The sequence below is a fragment of the Hyla sarda genome, chromosome 11 (genome assembly GCF_029499605.1).
Source record: "Hyla sarda isolate aHylSar1 chromosome 11, aHylSar1.hap1, whole genome shotgun sequence".
Classification (NCBI taxonomy): domain Eukaryota; kingdom Metazoa; phylum Chordata; class Amphibia; order Anura; family Hylidae; genus Hyla; species Hyla sarda.
The window spans coordinates 99,204,735-99,219,429 of NC_079199.1; the positions used below are offsets into that span (position 1 = coordinate 99,204,735).

The window sequence follows — 14,695 nt, forward strand, 5'->3', positions numbered from 1 at the left end:
GTCAGCATGGCCATCGGCATCGTCAGACCAAAGCAAACAAGATTGTCAGCCAGCAACATAAAAAAACATGGATCAGTGTGGAATTTGAAACTTTTGTGCCAGATGCCACTGATTAGACAGTACTACTGACTACTACTAGAAACACCTGTATGCTACCTCCTGCTGTATGCTGGATACTATAACACACGTCTGCCACCCTTGCTGCTACTGCTTCTACCAGCCAGGCCTACATATACCCAACCTATAAGCCCCCCCTCCATACAACTATTTGTTCTTCACTATTTTAAGACTCGAATCCTGTTGCAACTCCCAAAAATTGATAATTTATGGAACGCTTGAAAAAATCCCTGTGTATTTTAACACCGGCAGGCATCTACCAACAACCAGAGATAATTGATGCAGCTTCATGTTAGTGTTACAGACATACAAAATCCATCAGTGTTTTTGAACAAGCTGTAAGTTACCATGGGTTACTTCATGAGTTTAAACCCACTTTAAAACTACTTGAATACTAGTGATAAGCAGCAAGGGCCATATTCGATTTCACCATATTTCGAGAATATATTGGTGATTATTCGTCCTATGTTCATGAAATTCACTGTTCACTCATCCGTAGACTGTATGTTAAGAACGTAGATACTGAACACAACTCCAGCCTATAAACATATTGTTGAGCTCTGAATCTATATCTATAAATCAATCTCATGTCAACAATTTGCCAAACTCCATTACATTCTATAGCAAGCAAAAAAAAATCTGGCTGGGATGGGCAGGTTCATGGCCACAACATATGAACCCCTGCCTTGTTCCGAGAGCAATGCCCTCGCTCATTGACATACAGACATATACACATTTTACTGTACACCATGTGCCCTCACACATACACAGGCCCTTGTGCATCCAAACCAGCAGCCCCAGTGATATGTCCGCAACCATTACCATAGTTTACGGGTTCCATACGCATGGTGAAGCTGGTCCCATCCAGTCTGGCACAAACTCCCCTCCATACCCCCACCGAACAAAAAAAATTGACTGCCGGACCCTAGTCATTCCAACCTCCCATATTTGCCATTGGGGTCGTCTATTTTTACCATACAAATCAGTAATGGTCACTGCACCATACACTGCACCAGACTCCCTGTAACACCTGTATCACTTTCATAAATTTTTGTTGGTCACAGCTATGGTTTGCAGAATATATAAGTCTATTTCTTGCTGTAGATTTATAATCTTATGCTGGTCCTACGTGCAACCACACAACCACGGCTTGACATTTAGTACTTTTTGTTTCCTTTTCCTGTGTTGACCAAACACCAGACCCGGGTAATTGTACATTCAAGATGAACCTTTCTATCATACTGAACGCTGCAGCCGCAATGTTATGCCTGAGATCCAAGGATTTCGTTGAACCTGGTAAGTCCTGGGAGAAGGAGGGTTGTGAGGGTTGGCATTAAATAAGTAGACAAAGAAACAGCGTTCGGCACAGCTTACAATAATGGCCTTTGAATGGATAAACTGCTGGATATATGCAATTCAGTTGTCAGTGCGGGGTGCTCTATTCCATGAAAGCAAGTCCATCAACAATCCGGCATATATAAATGAAAGAATGGCACTCACCCATCTGACGATAAAGCATTGGCATTTATTGTGCAGAAGCATACATACACATAAACGGCATCATAGGAGCGGCATCGTGGGAGAGGGACGCCGGTTCCCGGCGTCCCTCTCCCACGATGCCGCTCCTATGATGCCGTTTATGTGTATGTATGCTTCTGCACAATAAATGCCACTGCTTTATCGTCAGATGGGTGAGTACCATTCCTTCATTTCTATATGCCGGATCGGCATTAAATAATATTGTGTAAGGTTAATTATATTTTGATAAAACCTATCCATTTTATGAAGATCCCCAAAGGTCTTAAGTGTCGTTATGCATTCTGTGGATGGATGAGGACACCATAGATTAGTCTTGTTGATCATGTTTGGATAAGCAGGAATAGAGATGGCAACCAGCTGCTCATCTCCTACTGCTTTCTAGATAAATATTTATGAGGAGCTTCCAAAAATTGATGGGTGTTTTTGGGGGTTTTAACAAAGTAACTATAGGCTCCAGAAAAGCCGATCAGGATAGAAGACTTATGCAGAGGATTTATAAACTGAAGAGTCTCAGTCCCCTTGGTCCTAATGAGGGTTTCACCTTTACATCTTTTTATGCTAATACATTTTTTGGAATTTTTAAGAAATAAAAATACTGTCCCTATAGAGAGTTTGGGGGATTTTTTTTTTTTTATCCATATTGGGCGTAAACATGTCTGGTATCTATAAAGATGGTCGAATATGACACTGGAGTTTTTTTTTTTTTTTTATAGCAGAGCCTTTATAGCACAGTGATATCATTAACCCCTTAAGGACTCAGCCCATTTGGGCCTTAAGGACTCAAGGAATTACATTTTTGCGTTTTTGTTTTTTCCTCCTCGCCTCCAAAAAATCTAAACTTTTATATTTTCATCCACAGACTAGTATGAGGGCTTGTTTTTTGCGCGACCAGTTGTCCGTTGTAATTCCATCACTCACTTTACCATAAAATGTATGGCGCAACCAAAAAAATACTATTTGTGTGGGGAAATTAAAAAGAAAACTGCAATTTTGCTAATTTTGGAAGGTTTCGTTTTCACACCGTACAATTTACGGTAAAAATGACATTTGTTCTTTATTCTCAGTGTCAATACGATTAAAATTATACCCATGATAGTCTACTTTTCTATTACTTTTGCGCTTAAAAAAATTCGCAAACTGTTTAACCAAATTAGTAGGTTTAAAATCCCCCTATTTTGAAGACCTATAACTTTTTCATTTTTCCATATAAGCGGCGGTATGAGGGCTCATTTTTTGCGCCGTGATCTTTACTTTTTATTGATATCATATTTGCTTATATGAAACTTTTAATACTTTTTTTATAATTTATTTTGGAATAAAATGTTATTAAAAAGCAGCTATTTTGGACTTTTTTTTTCTAACGTTCACGCCGTTCACCATACGGTATCATTCACATTTTATTTTAATAGTTGGGATATTTAGGCACGCAGCGATACCAAATAAGTATATAACATTTATTTATTTTTTACACTTTTTGGGGGTCAAATAGGGAAAATGGGGCAATTTACATTTTTATTGGGGGTGGGGGGTTTTCACATTTTTTAAACTTTTTATTAAAAAATTTTTACTTTTATTTTTACACTTTAATAGTCCCCATAGGGGACTATTTATAGCAATCATTCGATTGCTAATACTGTTCAGTGCTATGTATAGGACATAGCACTGATCAGCATTATCGGTCATCTTCTGCGATCGCAGACAAGAGCAGAAGACCCATGGAAGGCAGTGGAGGCAGGTTAGGGGACCTCAGGCTGCCATGCTGGATGATCGGATCAGCAGCGCTGCGGGTGATCCGATCATCCATTGAAAGTACCGCAATGCTGCAGATGCCATGATGCCTTAATAATTAGAGGTTATAAGTTTCCCTCTCCCTAACGTGATCACACTCACTGCCCACACCCTTGAGAATCTGGAGGTCCGGTGAAACGTCGGGGTGGCAGCGTGTGCTTATTTTAGTTCAATACCATATCTCATACTAACTGTTAAGATAACGCTGACTTCTACTACATTGATTAGATACACGGTTCAGCCTGATACCTGATATGACCCCAAGTAACACTGAGCAATGAAATCTGCAGGGGGCCACATGTATGGATGATGAATAGGGCATTGTCATTTTAAAACTTTTTTTTTTAGGGCGTCTATTTCATTTTATCATAAGTGACAAAGGACAAGCTTACCATAGGGGTCAGAACGCGACAATGAATAGATTTTTGTTTCTGTCTTTTTTACATTTTTTATTTTGTTTTAACCATAAAACAAAACAAAAAATATCCAAGTTTGGTATCATTGGAATCATTACTGACCCATAGAAAAAAGTTTGCATGTCAGTTTTACTGTATTGTGAACTCCGATATAATTACTGCCCCCCAAAATTGGCAATGGAAATTGCAAACTGTCCCACAAAAAATGAGCCCGAAGACAACTTTGTCAGTGGAAAAATAAAAAAGTTATGGGTCTTAGAAGGTGAGGAGGAAAAAAACATGAGTCACTTCGTGGAATATTTGCATGTTTTCAAAAAGGTATTAAAGGGGTACTCAGGCTCTAATACATCTTATCCCCTATCCTAAGGATAGGGGATAATATGTCTGATCGTGGGGGTCCTGCCGCTGGGGACCCCCACAATCTTTCATTCAGCACCCAACTTTGCGAGCTCTCCGCAGTGCTAGAGGCTCTGAGTGTGCAGCGTGATGACCACGGGGCTGGAGGATTGTGTGACGTCACACCCAATGCAAGTCTATGGAAGGGGGCGTCCCATGTTATTTTAAAATAAAACAAATAAATAAAAACACTTCAAATAAGCCTGCCCAACATATTTCACAGAACCAAATGCGTCATCAGGGATATTGAGACTCTTATGTGATGACTATACAAGCAGCTGTGCAACAGCACCATTTATCCTGCTCACCTCAATCTTTTAACTCTCTCCTCGCATGGACAGGGCTCTGCTCCAGCCCAAATAAAACTTGTAGGAATGGAAAGGATGTCCAGCCTAGTCTTAAATACAGCCTTTATTTCCCATTCCATTAAAATTGCAGCACAGTACTTGACAATAGGTTCAGCTCTAACGCGTTTCTGATATAGACATCACGCCCTTATTCATCAGTGTCACATTACTCCGGAATTCAACCTTACACAGACGCTCATCACCAGAAGATGGTAAACATAAGTTATAGCCCCTTTAGAGGCCACTTCAACAGCTCTAGAAAGATTATTTCAAGGCAAGCTCCTTCACCTTCTACATTAAGAAATTATGAGACCCCCTGGGCAGACAATTTGTGGGGTCTCGCCTTCCAGACCTACAGTAACTGTTTCCATTTTTATTAATATTATTGTAGTCAGACCTGCTGTGACCTTCACACCAAACTGGAGCAAAGTTTTTACCAGAGAGTCTGTAGTGATCACATGTGTTGTGGAGTCACCTGGGGAAATCCAAAGCTACTTGTGGTACAAGGACAGCAGCCAATTGGAAACTATCGGACAAATATTTACAATTCGCTATACCAAAACATCAGACACTGGAGATTACCAATGTCAGACCCCAACCGGTGAAATCAGCGAGAGTGTGAGACTGGAGGTTATTTATGGTGAGTAACATACCTAGCCGTAAGAAATTCAAAGAGGGTCGGGCTTGATGTTTTTAATGCTTTTCTTTAAAAACATGTGACATTTCATATTTTTTGTAATGCTCAATGATAATGACTATTTTGTGCCCTTGCAATGTCATGTCATGACCTTTGTCCCAATTCGTTTGTTAGCCAACATTGTAGCTCCAAACACAAAGCGCAACTATGTGCAATTATCTCTGGTGTATGAAATAAACACAAAAAGGGGTATGGGAGCGTGTGTTGTACTGCGAGCACAATACCGTAGTCCGCTTGATTGTCACTTCTTGTGGCTAGTTATTGTGGGATGCTGCCTTGCAGTTGACCGTATTCCTCTGGGTGGGTACAGGTCATCAGGTATCCTCTGTTAGGTGAGGAGAATAAAAATACTGCTTCCATAGGCGCTTCTTCCACGGAGGTACCTTTAGTATGGTAATGCCACAAAACGAGGTGGACTCGTGGATATTAGTTCAAAGAAAAGGCTTTACTGCCAAGGGGAAACCAAAAAATAAAAATTAGTGTCAAAACAACGTGTTTCGAGGGGCAGGACCCCCTCTTTGTCAGGTCATGACCTGACGAAGAGGGGGTGCTGCCCCTCGAAACGTGGTGTTTTTACACTACCTTTTATTTTTTTGTTTTTGTTTTCTGTTTTTCCCTTGGCAATAAAACCTTTTCTTTGAACTAATATCTGAGTCCACCTCGTTTTGTGGCATTACCATACTAAAGATACCTCCGTGGAAGAAGCGCCTATCTAAGCAGTATTTTTATTCTCCTCACCTAACAGAGGATACCATTTACTTTATAGATTCTTATCACCCAATGAAAAAAGGATGAGACCAACCACAGGTGTAACTTTTAGTGCAAATGGGTCTCTATCTACTATTGATCATTTACTGTATAATACAGGTATTTTCCTTTGTGGCAAAGATGCCTTTTGAGACCCCGCAAGCACCAGCACCCCAACTATGACTAGGCCCTTTCTCTAAGCTAAGTAAATCTGAAAACACTAGTTGTTAAAGGGGTTATCCAGGAATAGAAAAACACAGTTAATCTCTTTCAAAAACAGCTCCATGTCTGTCTCCAGGTTGGGTATGGTATCACAACTTGGCTCCATTCACATTAATGGAACCAAGCTGCAGCACCACACCCAACCTGGATATAGAAAGGGAGTGGTTTTTGAAAGAAAGTAGGTCTGTTTTTCTATATCTGGATAACCCATTTAAGGTCATGCCATTTTTGTAGTCTATCTAGTTTTATGAAGACTATGCTTGCTAGACAATATATCTACAGCAAACAGACTATCGGGTATTAAATTGACAGCAGAGAAGAGGAGAAGAAACATGGCCTCGTTCAACATTAATTTTCGTCCTTTCAAGATGAGCCAAGCTCTACCATATTGTCATGGTAAAGTCTACGTAACATGAGGTCATCCCATAGAGAGTCACTGAACAGGTTTCTCCTTTAGGTTATCTTATTCTACAAACACCGGCCTCTGTGTATGAAGGGGATGATGTGCTTCTAAGATGCTACAGCTGGCCGGGGTATTCGGCGAGACCTACACTATTTTACAAAGACAAAATGGAAATCAAGCCATCAGATGGAGACACAGGACTACTCCTCAGGAATATTAACAAAGATATGGCTGGAAAATACAGATGTGTAAAGAAAAATCAGCAATCGTCCTATGCCACGTACTCCGATGAGTCTTTTATTCACGTCAGAGGTAATGAACGAGTGATATTTATGGGTGTAAAACAGAGTTAGACTAAGGAAACTTGAGTTGATTTTTAGAGACCATGATCAAACTCTGTATATAATTTAGGTTTCACCAATTTGTGGACGTATAATTAATATGGTTTTCTATCGGCCCATAAAACCCTAGCAGTAAGGGACTGGCACCAAAGTCAACCAAGTTACCTCTGCTGCCAAGTCTATCCTCTTTTCCATGTCCTCGTCCTGACCCTCGGTATATACACACCTTCTCTTTCTGTAGCATAAATGGGCAGTGTGCACACCCAAAACCTGTCCCCTTTAAATCCTGCTGCGGCAGTATCTGTTTGGGCCAGCTCGGCTCGCTCCCTGCTACCTGAGCATTGTTATCATTCCTCAGTCTCCATTGTAAAGATGAGCTGTATCTGTTCCTCTGATCCTAGGAAATAAAAGCAAATCGCTGAAAAAAACACTAAAATTTAACCTTTATTTGACCATTAAAAGGGATCCAAAGCTGGTCCTAAAGCCATAAAAAAAACACACATTATAAGGAAGTAAACAATGGCCAGAAGCCACAGTCAGGATCCCGACTGTGGCTTCTGGGTATTGTTCACTTCTGTGTAATGTGTTTTTTTTAATGGCTTTAGGACAAGTTTTGGCTTTCTTTTAGTGTCTAGTCTTAGTGTTTTTTTCCAGTGATTTGCTTCTTATAGTACACTAAAATTATATTTGGTCGCGGTGAATTTTTACATTTTTTTCCCCTAGCAAATAGAGAATGAAGCGGCACTGCAAACAGGATTCAATCCAAGTGGTGTCTTATTCACCCATCTGATGAAGGTCCAGCTTGAGAAACGTCCGGATTGTGGACCGAAACGTTGCACCTTTATCAGATGGTGAATAAAACACCACTTGGATTGAATCCTGTTTGGAGTGCTGCTTCACTTGCTTGAATAGTTTTGGGACCGTTTTTTTTTTTTTTTTTTTTTTTTTTGTTCCTCTGATCCTGATATCATGAATTGGTCCATGTCTTCTGGATTCTGGATTCTGTGCCCTCTTGTATTGTATCATCTCCCTGTGCCTGACCCAGATGTTTACCTTAAAGGGGTACTCCGCCCCTTGACATCTTATCCCCTATATCTGGATATCTCACTGCTGCACCCGGCGTTCGTTTAGAGCATCTGGTGCAGCTTCGGAGGCTCGTGATGTCACTCACAGTCACACCCCGTTCGTGATGTCATGGCCACATCCCCTCAATGCAAGTCCATGGGAGAGGGCGTGACAGCCGTGACGTGATGAATGGGGCATGACCGGGACGTTTCGAGCCTCCGCCCGGCATCGCCAATAGTCTGGCACGGAGTGAAGTTTGCTCTATGCACTGGATGTCTAGGGTGCTGCAGCAGAGATGCCGGGGGTCCCCAGTGGCGGGACCCCCGCGATCAGACATCTGATAAGTTGTCTAGAGGCAGAGTACCCCTTTAAACCTGTGTCGCCACCATTGACCTTCTATCCTTTTACCAACTCTGTCTCTATCTGATCCCTGTATACCATATTGACTTTCCAGTGCCTGACTCAGACTGTTGAATACACTTCTTAACTGACCCCCTGATACTTTTTACTGGTGCAGCCTAGTCTGCTGGGACAACTGCTACCTACACCAGGGCCATGCTTGAGGAGCTGGGGCGACCTAGTGCCCGCTAGAAGCAAACCTTCATCTTTTACTTTCTGCAACGGGATATAGAGTGAAAACCTAGATGGCACTGCGACTCCACTCCCAAAGTCAGATAAGCCCAAAATCAAACCAGTTTGGTAACGCAGTAGGTCCACGCTCATTGCCTTGTTACAATACAGACGTGCCCACCAGAGAAGGAGAGAGAGAGACCATAGTTTGGTGTCTATGATGTCTATGGTGTCCACCACAATCTGAATGTTTTTTATTTATTTATTTATTAATTATTTTATCTGTCATATGAAGCATAGCCAGAATGTTCCAGTGACGTCCAGAAGTATAATGATATCTTAATGGATCTTAATGGATTTTCCAGAACTGTTCTCAACCCCAGAAATAAATGTGACCCCAAATCCAGCACTGGAAGGTGATACGATGACCCTCACCTGCTACACGAACCTTAGTCTTCTCCGACAAGATACAAGTCTGCTGTTTGCTTTCTACAGAGGAGAACACAATATTCAGGGTTTTAGTCCATCCAATAAATATGGTCTCCGGCCTGTTTATATAGAGAATTCTGAGAAATACTCCTGTGTGGTAAAAACCATATCCAGTAACATAAAGAAAAGTCAGGAGTCTTATATCCAAGTATACGGTGAGTAACGTCATGGAGTGAAATTTGAATCTATTTGAAGGACAATATAGTAAAAAATAGTAATCATTTATAAAAAATAAACTACATGGTAAAAGTATAGTATGTGATCCCATTTCTAATGAGTTTGTCCATTTTACCAAACATACATACAAGAGCCAAGTAACTTCCACCATGTCCTAGGATGTCACCTTAATAGTTTTAAAATTTTTGTTCTTCTGGGAGAAAGAGAATTAGCATTCATTACTTATCCATAACAGGGACTCCCACGCATTTCGGGGATGCCCTGTGTCCTCTGTCCTTTCTCACTGCACAAACACAATGGCCCTCACTAACTAGGAGTGGAATTGTTTTGTGGGGTTTTTTCCTGATTGGTATTTTTCTACACGCCCCTTTCCCCAGCAGTCATGCCCTTTTTTTTAGTAGTCACGACCCTTTCCCCAGCAGTCATGCTCTTTTTTTAGTAGTCACGACCCTTTCCCCAGCAGTCATGCCCTTTTTTGGGGGGTTTTCAAAGTTAAGTGGAGAGTTAATATGTTTTTTTAGATTTTTTGTTTTTTACCCCCTCTTTCACAGTCTGCCGCACCTAGGTGTTTCTCATGGGGTTAAGCCATCTACTTCAGTGTCTCCATTGATCGTTTCAATCTCCAGGCTCACTACCCATATGCGATTGATATCCTGAACACCCATGGACGTATACATACAGACATGTACATTCACCGACAGTTTATGGTACCAAAGCATGACCCCTGACCTCTAAGTGGCCCAAACAGTTTAAGTCCAAGGGTTTAGTATAGGGCCACTGTCTCTACTCTAATGCTGGCCTACACACTGTCTAGGTTGTTCTTGAAATCTGAAAAAAGCAAAAGAGGGAAGACCGGCGAGAAGGCGCCTAGTGTGATACCGTTGATGACAGGTGAGGGGGGTTAGTAGGAGAGTAGGTAATGGGTGCTCACCTTGAGCGAGCAAAAAACTCGCATATAGACCCACAGTGGGGTTAGTGGTATAGATGATAGTCCACCGGATGCAGCTGCTAGGCCCAGGGTACAGGACAGGACTAGCCAGGAGAAATATGCAGTGGAGAGGAAGGAAAAAACCCTTTCAAAGGGAACTGCTGTTGTCCTCATTCGCTACTCTCCGGTGTGTCGTTCTCCGGTTACGGAGCCGTGTGACTGTTCGGGCGGGAAGCCGATGACTGTTATTGGGCCTCTTGGAAACCGATGTTCACTTAATACTTTTCTTATTTTGGGTTGATATTTTTTGGCCTACAGTCTTTCATCTTTCAGTGATGCCTCTGAAGCCTTACTGTGCAATCTCAATATATATGTGAATTTACATGACCCAGTAATTCCATTTAAAGGCTTACTCCACTCCCCATCATCCGGAACATTGAGTTCAGAACGCTGTGTGCGGGCTTCCATGTTCATGCCCGCGCAATTGAGACGTCACGACCCCTCCCATAGACTTGCATTAGGCTGTGACATCACGAGGGGGCGGGTGTGAACACGGAAGCCCGCACACAGCATTTGGAACTCAATGGTCCAGACGCTGGGTAGCGGTGTAACCCTTTAAAGCTTTCTCTTGGCAACTACCCTGGACCTCAAATGCTCACAGCTTCTCCCCTTTACAAACACAGGTTATATAGGTACACAGACTCTGAGGGGCACAAAATCACAAAACAGCACACCAAGACAAAAATAGTAATAAAAAAATGTGTAACAGCTCATGAGAACATTGTTTTAAAGAGAAGGAAGCTGTGGGCAACCATAACCCCATATTAGTACTAGACTGTCAGCTGAGAAAATGACAAATAGCTTGGTAATTTTATTTATTTTAATGATTTTAATTCTTATATTATTTTTGCATTTTGCAGAATTATTTTCAAACCCACTTATAAACACAAGTCAATATCATCCTGCAGAAGGTGATCATATGACCCTGACATGTGACACCAGTCTCAACCGGCACAGGCAGACTACAGAACTGCTCTTCGCTTTCTTTATGAATGGACTCGAGGTTCAAGGTTTTAATTCATCCAATAAATATCAAATTCCATTTGTCCAGCTGAAGGATTCTGGGAATTATTCCTGTGAAGTTAAAACGTCAACTAACAACGTACGGAAGGGGAGTCAGGAGATTAAAATCCAAGTGCAAGGCAAGTGTCCATTCACGTGTAGGATGTATATTACTTATATATAAACATAATGGGCCTCATTTACTAAGACTGTTGGGTTTTTACTAGTTGGAAAGGTTGTTTATTTACTATATATAGGGGCCGTCACGCCCCCTCCCATAGACATGAATGGAGGGGGCGTTTGCTGCTCTGGTGGGATATAGGAATCTGGAAACCATTTTTAAAGGAATTTGGAAGCTTCTTTTGGTGTCAGACGTGCATGGGTTGTTCCATATCTGGATACCAAGAGCTTAACAGGGAACCCCCATCTGTACGGGATTTCCTGATTAAAAAAAAAGTTTTCCACCGGAGTACCCCTTTAAGCTGAGAAGGATTTTGTATAGAACTTTGGCTCCCTCCTGTGGCAGAAGGTAGATATTGCATGTCAATCAAATGCTGCTATAAAGATCTTAAGGCAGAGAATAAAGTCCAGATATAGTATATATATATATATGTATATATATATATATATATATATATATATATATATATATATATTATATATATATATTACAAAATAGCTCCGGTAATTCTCTTTCAGGTAGGACAGAGGTCTGTAGGCAGTTTTGAGAGCAGATAAAAGCAGTACATATAACAATGTGCCGTACTGTTTATACAGTAGTAGGATATTCTGCTCCCAGACTGAGACTGGGTTGTGCTGGGAACCTTATTGCAGAGACTGCTCAGTTATGGTGGAGGGGTAATCATTCCTGAGCCACTCAGTCCCCTTTACATATTTACGTTTAAACTACTTTTTTGGTCTCTAGTAGGATAGAATTTACTTTAATGGTGTCAAAATTGTTCCAGTTATTTACCATTTCATAGATATTTTTCTGGCAACAATCAAAGCTTGGATTTTTTTTTATGATTTATAATTTTTTTTTTTTTTCTTTTAGGCACAGAGTCTAGAAGTTATGAACTGGAGAACATAGTGAGGATAGCATTATCATCATTCCTATTTATTGTCTGCTGGATCATGATCATTAAGTTTTGCTAATATTTCGGATGTGACTTTTCAGTATTGTCTATCTAAAACCTCTGGGACAGGAAATCAGTCAGAGGAGAATTTGACTCGACATCTTAAAGGGGTACTCCGTCCCACACATCCAAAGGATAGGGGATAACATGTTAGATCTTGGGGGTCCCGCCATTGGGGGACCCCGCGATCTCGGCTGCGGCACCCCAACATCCGGTGCATGGAGTGAACTTCGCTCCATGCCAGGTGACTGGCGATGTGGGGTGGAGGCTCGTAAAGTCACGGTCGTGCCCACGCCCCCTCAATGCAAGTCTGAGATAGATATATAGATATGAGATAGATAGATATGAGATAGATAGATATGAGATAGATAGATGTACAGCAACAGGAGAATACAGCAGCACACTGCTACCACAAAGATATAAATGAAACATGAGTATATAGATAAAACATGAGTATATAGATAGAACATGAAAAGCTATACAGCTGTAATGCAATAAATGAAGATATGAAACTATGAAAATATGAGGTACTTAGCTTGCAAATTTAGCGCCAAATAGCGGTCACCACGGTAAGGTGACCTCATTCCGGAACGGACCCTACACTGTGTATATGCCTCTGTGTGAACAGTACAACAGGCATTGCAAGGTCTGAAACATCCAAGGCACCTTATATACACCTAATAGAGGTGGGTGGGGTGCAGGAGCCAACATGGAGGTAGCCACTCCCCCGTATGTGTAATACAACCAAAGGATAAATTGGCCAGCACTATTGATCCAAACTATTGTGTACAATAGTTTGGATCAATAGTGCTGGCCAATTTATCCTTTGGTTAAATAGATAGATAGATAGATATGAGATAGATAGATATGAGATAGATAGATATGAGATAGATAGATAATAGATATGAGATAGATAGATAGATATGAGATAGATAGATATGAGATAGATAGGAATGAGATAGATAGATATGAGATAGATAGATAGATATGAGATAGATAGGCATTGTGGTAGATGGGCGATATGTGTCACCATTTATTCAGTGTCTGTGCTGCGATACAGTCTGACACTGTGGCCATAGTATGGCTGGAAGGCCAATCTGGGACGGCTCTTACTGGGAATGGTCAAGGATAGGATGGGGGTCATTCCCCACAATCCAGGCCGCCTTTTGTTGGCCTTAAAGCTAGGCTGCCTCAAGAGCTTAGGGGGATTTGCTAGTTGCAGCTCACAGTGCCAGAGAGAGAGAGAGCTGAGAGTGGAGTTCTTTCCTGAGAGTTTGGAAGCTGAGCAGACTGCCTGGGGACTTGGAAAAGACTTGCTTGATGCCGCATGGCATGGACTCAGGTGTGAACAAACCCCAGGAATACAGGTGGACTTTTGTTACTTTTTTCATTTTCCAAATTTAAGACTGTTTGCTGTGTGCCAAGTGTGAATAAAACACTGAACTTTTAGTCCTGTTTCCTTGCCTTTATACTGCAACCGCACCTATCTGCAAGAGTGAGTCATCACAATATATATGAGATAGATAGATATGAGATAGAAACATCTTGACATTCAAGAAATAGCTTATCGGCAAACTGAGCTCTGCTACATCTGTACGCACAAATACACTAATGCATACATTTCCCATTCTCTCTTCTCCCTAGTCTTTTTATCCCTCCCTCTCTCACTCTCCCCTTATTACTGTCTCCATCCCTCTAGCTCCCATCTTTCGCCTTCCTCTCTTCTTCTTCCCCAATATGCCTTTTCCTCCGTCCTCTTTGAACATCTGGTTTTGGTTTCTCTTCTTTGCCGGGAGCTGTCTACTAGTTCTGGTGCTGAAACTGATCAACAAATAAGTGGGGATTAAAAAAAAAAAAAAACATTTCATTCATATAATGCTTATCTTTTTTATATTGTATTATTATTATTATTATGTATACCTCGTCATGTTACCAAACACCCTTTTTGGTATTTAGTTTTTTTCTGGCCTTCACAGTTCTGAAGTTATGTCATATGGTGCCCCCTTGTGGCAGCATCTAGTTAACACACCCCTGAGGTGGGGCACAGACTATCTCCATATGTTAGGAGACTATAAAATATAGATAAAGATATGGATGGATGGAAATCAGATAGATAGATAGATAGATATCACATATCTAACTCATATCTATCTATATATTTATATATCTCATATCTATCTATCTCATATCTATCTATCTATCTCATATGTATCTATCTCATATCTATCTATCTCATATGTATCTATCTCATATCT

At 41.0% G+C, this 14,695-nt stretch overlaps 1 protein-coding gene across 1 annotated transcript; it reads left to right on the forward strand.

The window, feature by feature from the left end:
• Positions 1–1,340: 1,340 nt before the first annotated feature.
• On the forward strand, positions 1,341–14,287 carry LOC130294977 (high affinity immunoglobulin gamma Fc receptor I-like). The gene is made up of 7 exons (XM_056545135.1): positions 1,341–1,413; positions 4,995–5,243; positions 6,727–6,984; positions 9,014–9,292; positions 11,163–11,444; positions 12,359–12,432; positions 14,021–14,287. Exons 1-7 carry the CDS (start codon positions 1,341–1,343, stop codon positions 14,285–14,287), a joined length of 1,482 nt encoding a protein of 493 aa, XP_056401110.1.
• Positions 14,288–14,695: the final 408 nt, after the last annotated feature.